The 814-nt window shown below is 56.6% G+C and overlaps 1 protein-coding gene across 1 annotated transcript in view; it reads left to right on the forward strand.

Annotated features, from left to right (window-relative positions):
* Positions 1-814, forward strand: part of LOC108228988 (AFG3-like protein 2) — a 7,124-nt gene that overhangs the window by 1,141 nt on the left and 5,169 nt on the right. Inside the window, exons 2-4 of the mRNA XM_037974416.1 lie at positions 42-149; positions 235-360; positions 450-560. Of these exons, the coding sequence (XP_037830344.1) occupies positions 42-149; positions 235-360; positions 450-560 (345 nt within the window). The remainder of the gene's footprint in view (positions 1-41; positions 150-234; positions 361-449; positions 561-814) is intronic.

The raw sequence follows: 814 nt of genomic DNA on the forward strand, positions 1-814 counted from the left end.
ATCCCCCATCCCCCTTCATGAGTCTCAGCTCTGTCCTCCAGGGTTCAACACGGCCACCAACGTGGTGGTTCTGGCTGGCACCAACAGACCGGACATCCTGGACCCGGCTCTGCTGAGACCTGGACGCTTCGACAGGCAGATTTACATCGGTGAGTGGCGCTCAGGTGACTGCTGCTCAGGTGACTGCTGCAGGTGCAGCCAGGTGCACGCGTGATGACGATGGTCCCCTCGCAGGTCCTCCTGACATCAAAGGACGGGCATCCATCTTTAAAGTCCACCTGCGTCCTCTGAAGCTGCTCGCCGATCTTGACAAAGACGCTTTGGCCAGGAAGATGGCGGCCCTCACACCTGGATTCTCAGGTAAGTTGCTTCCTACTTCTGACCAATCAGGAAGGACCGCGTTGTGTTTAATGTGTGTGGGTTTGTGGTCCCTGATCTCTGCCTGCCAGGCGCTGACATCGCTAACGTGTGTAACGAGGCGGCGCTGATCGCTGCTCGCCACCTGTGTGACGCCATCAGCCAGAAACACTTCGAGCAGGCCATCGAAAGAGTCATCGGAGGTGAGGCTCCGACCAGAACCAGAACCAGAACCCACCCTGACCCATCACAGCCTCAGCTGCTTCTCCAGGCAAGATGAGACAGAACTGTAAAGTTCTGGTCCACTGTCTGACAGGACCAGTGCGGACACATGTCCACTGTCTGACAGGATACATGTCCACTGTCTGACAGGACCAGTGAGGACACATGTCCACTGTATGACAGGACCAGTGAGGACACATGTCCACTGTATGACAGGACACATGTCCACTGTCTG

This window comes from Kryptolebias marmoratus, unplaced genomic scaffold, assembly GCF_001649575.2.
Source record: "Kryptolebias marmoratus isolate JLee-2015 unplaced genomic scaffold, ASM164957v2 Scaffold41, whole genome shotgun sequence".
Lineage (NCBI taxonomy): Eukaryota > Metazoa > Chordata > Actinopteri > Cyprinodontiformes > Rivulidae > Kryptolebias > Kryptolebias marmoratus.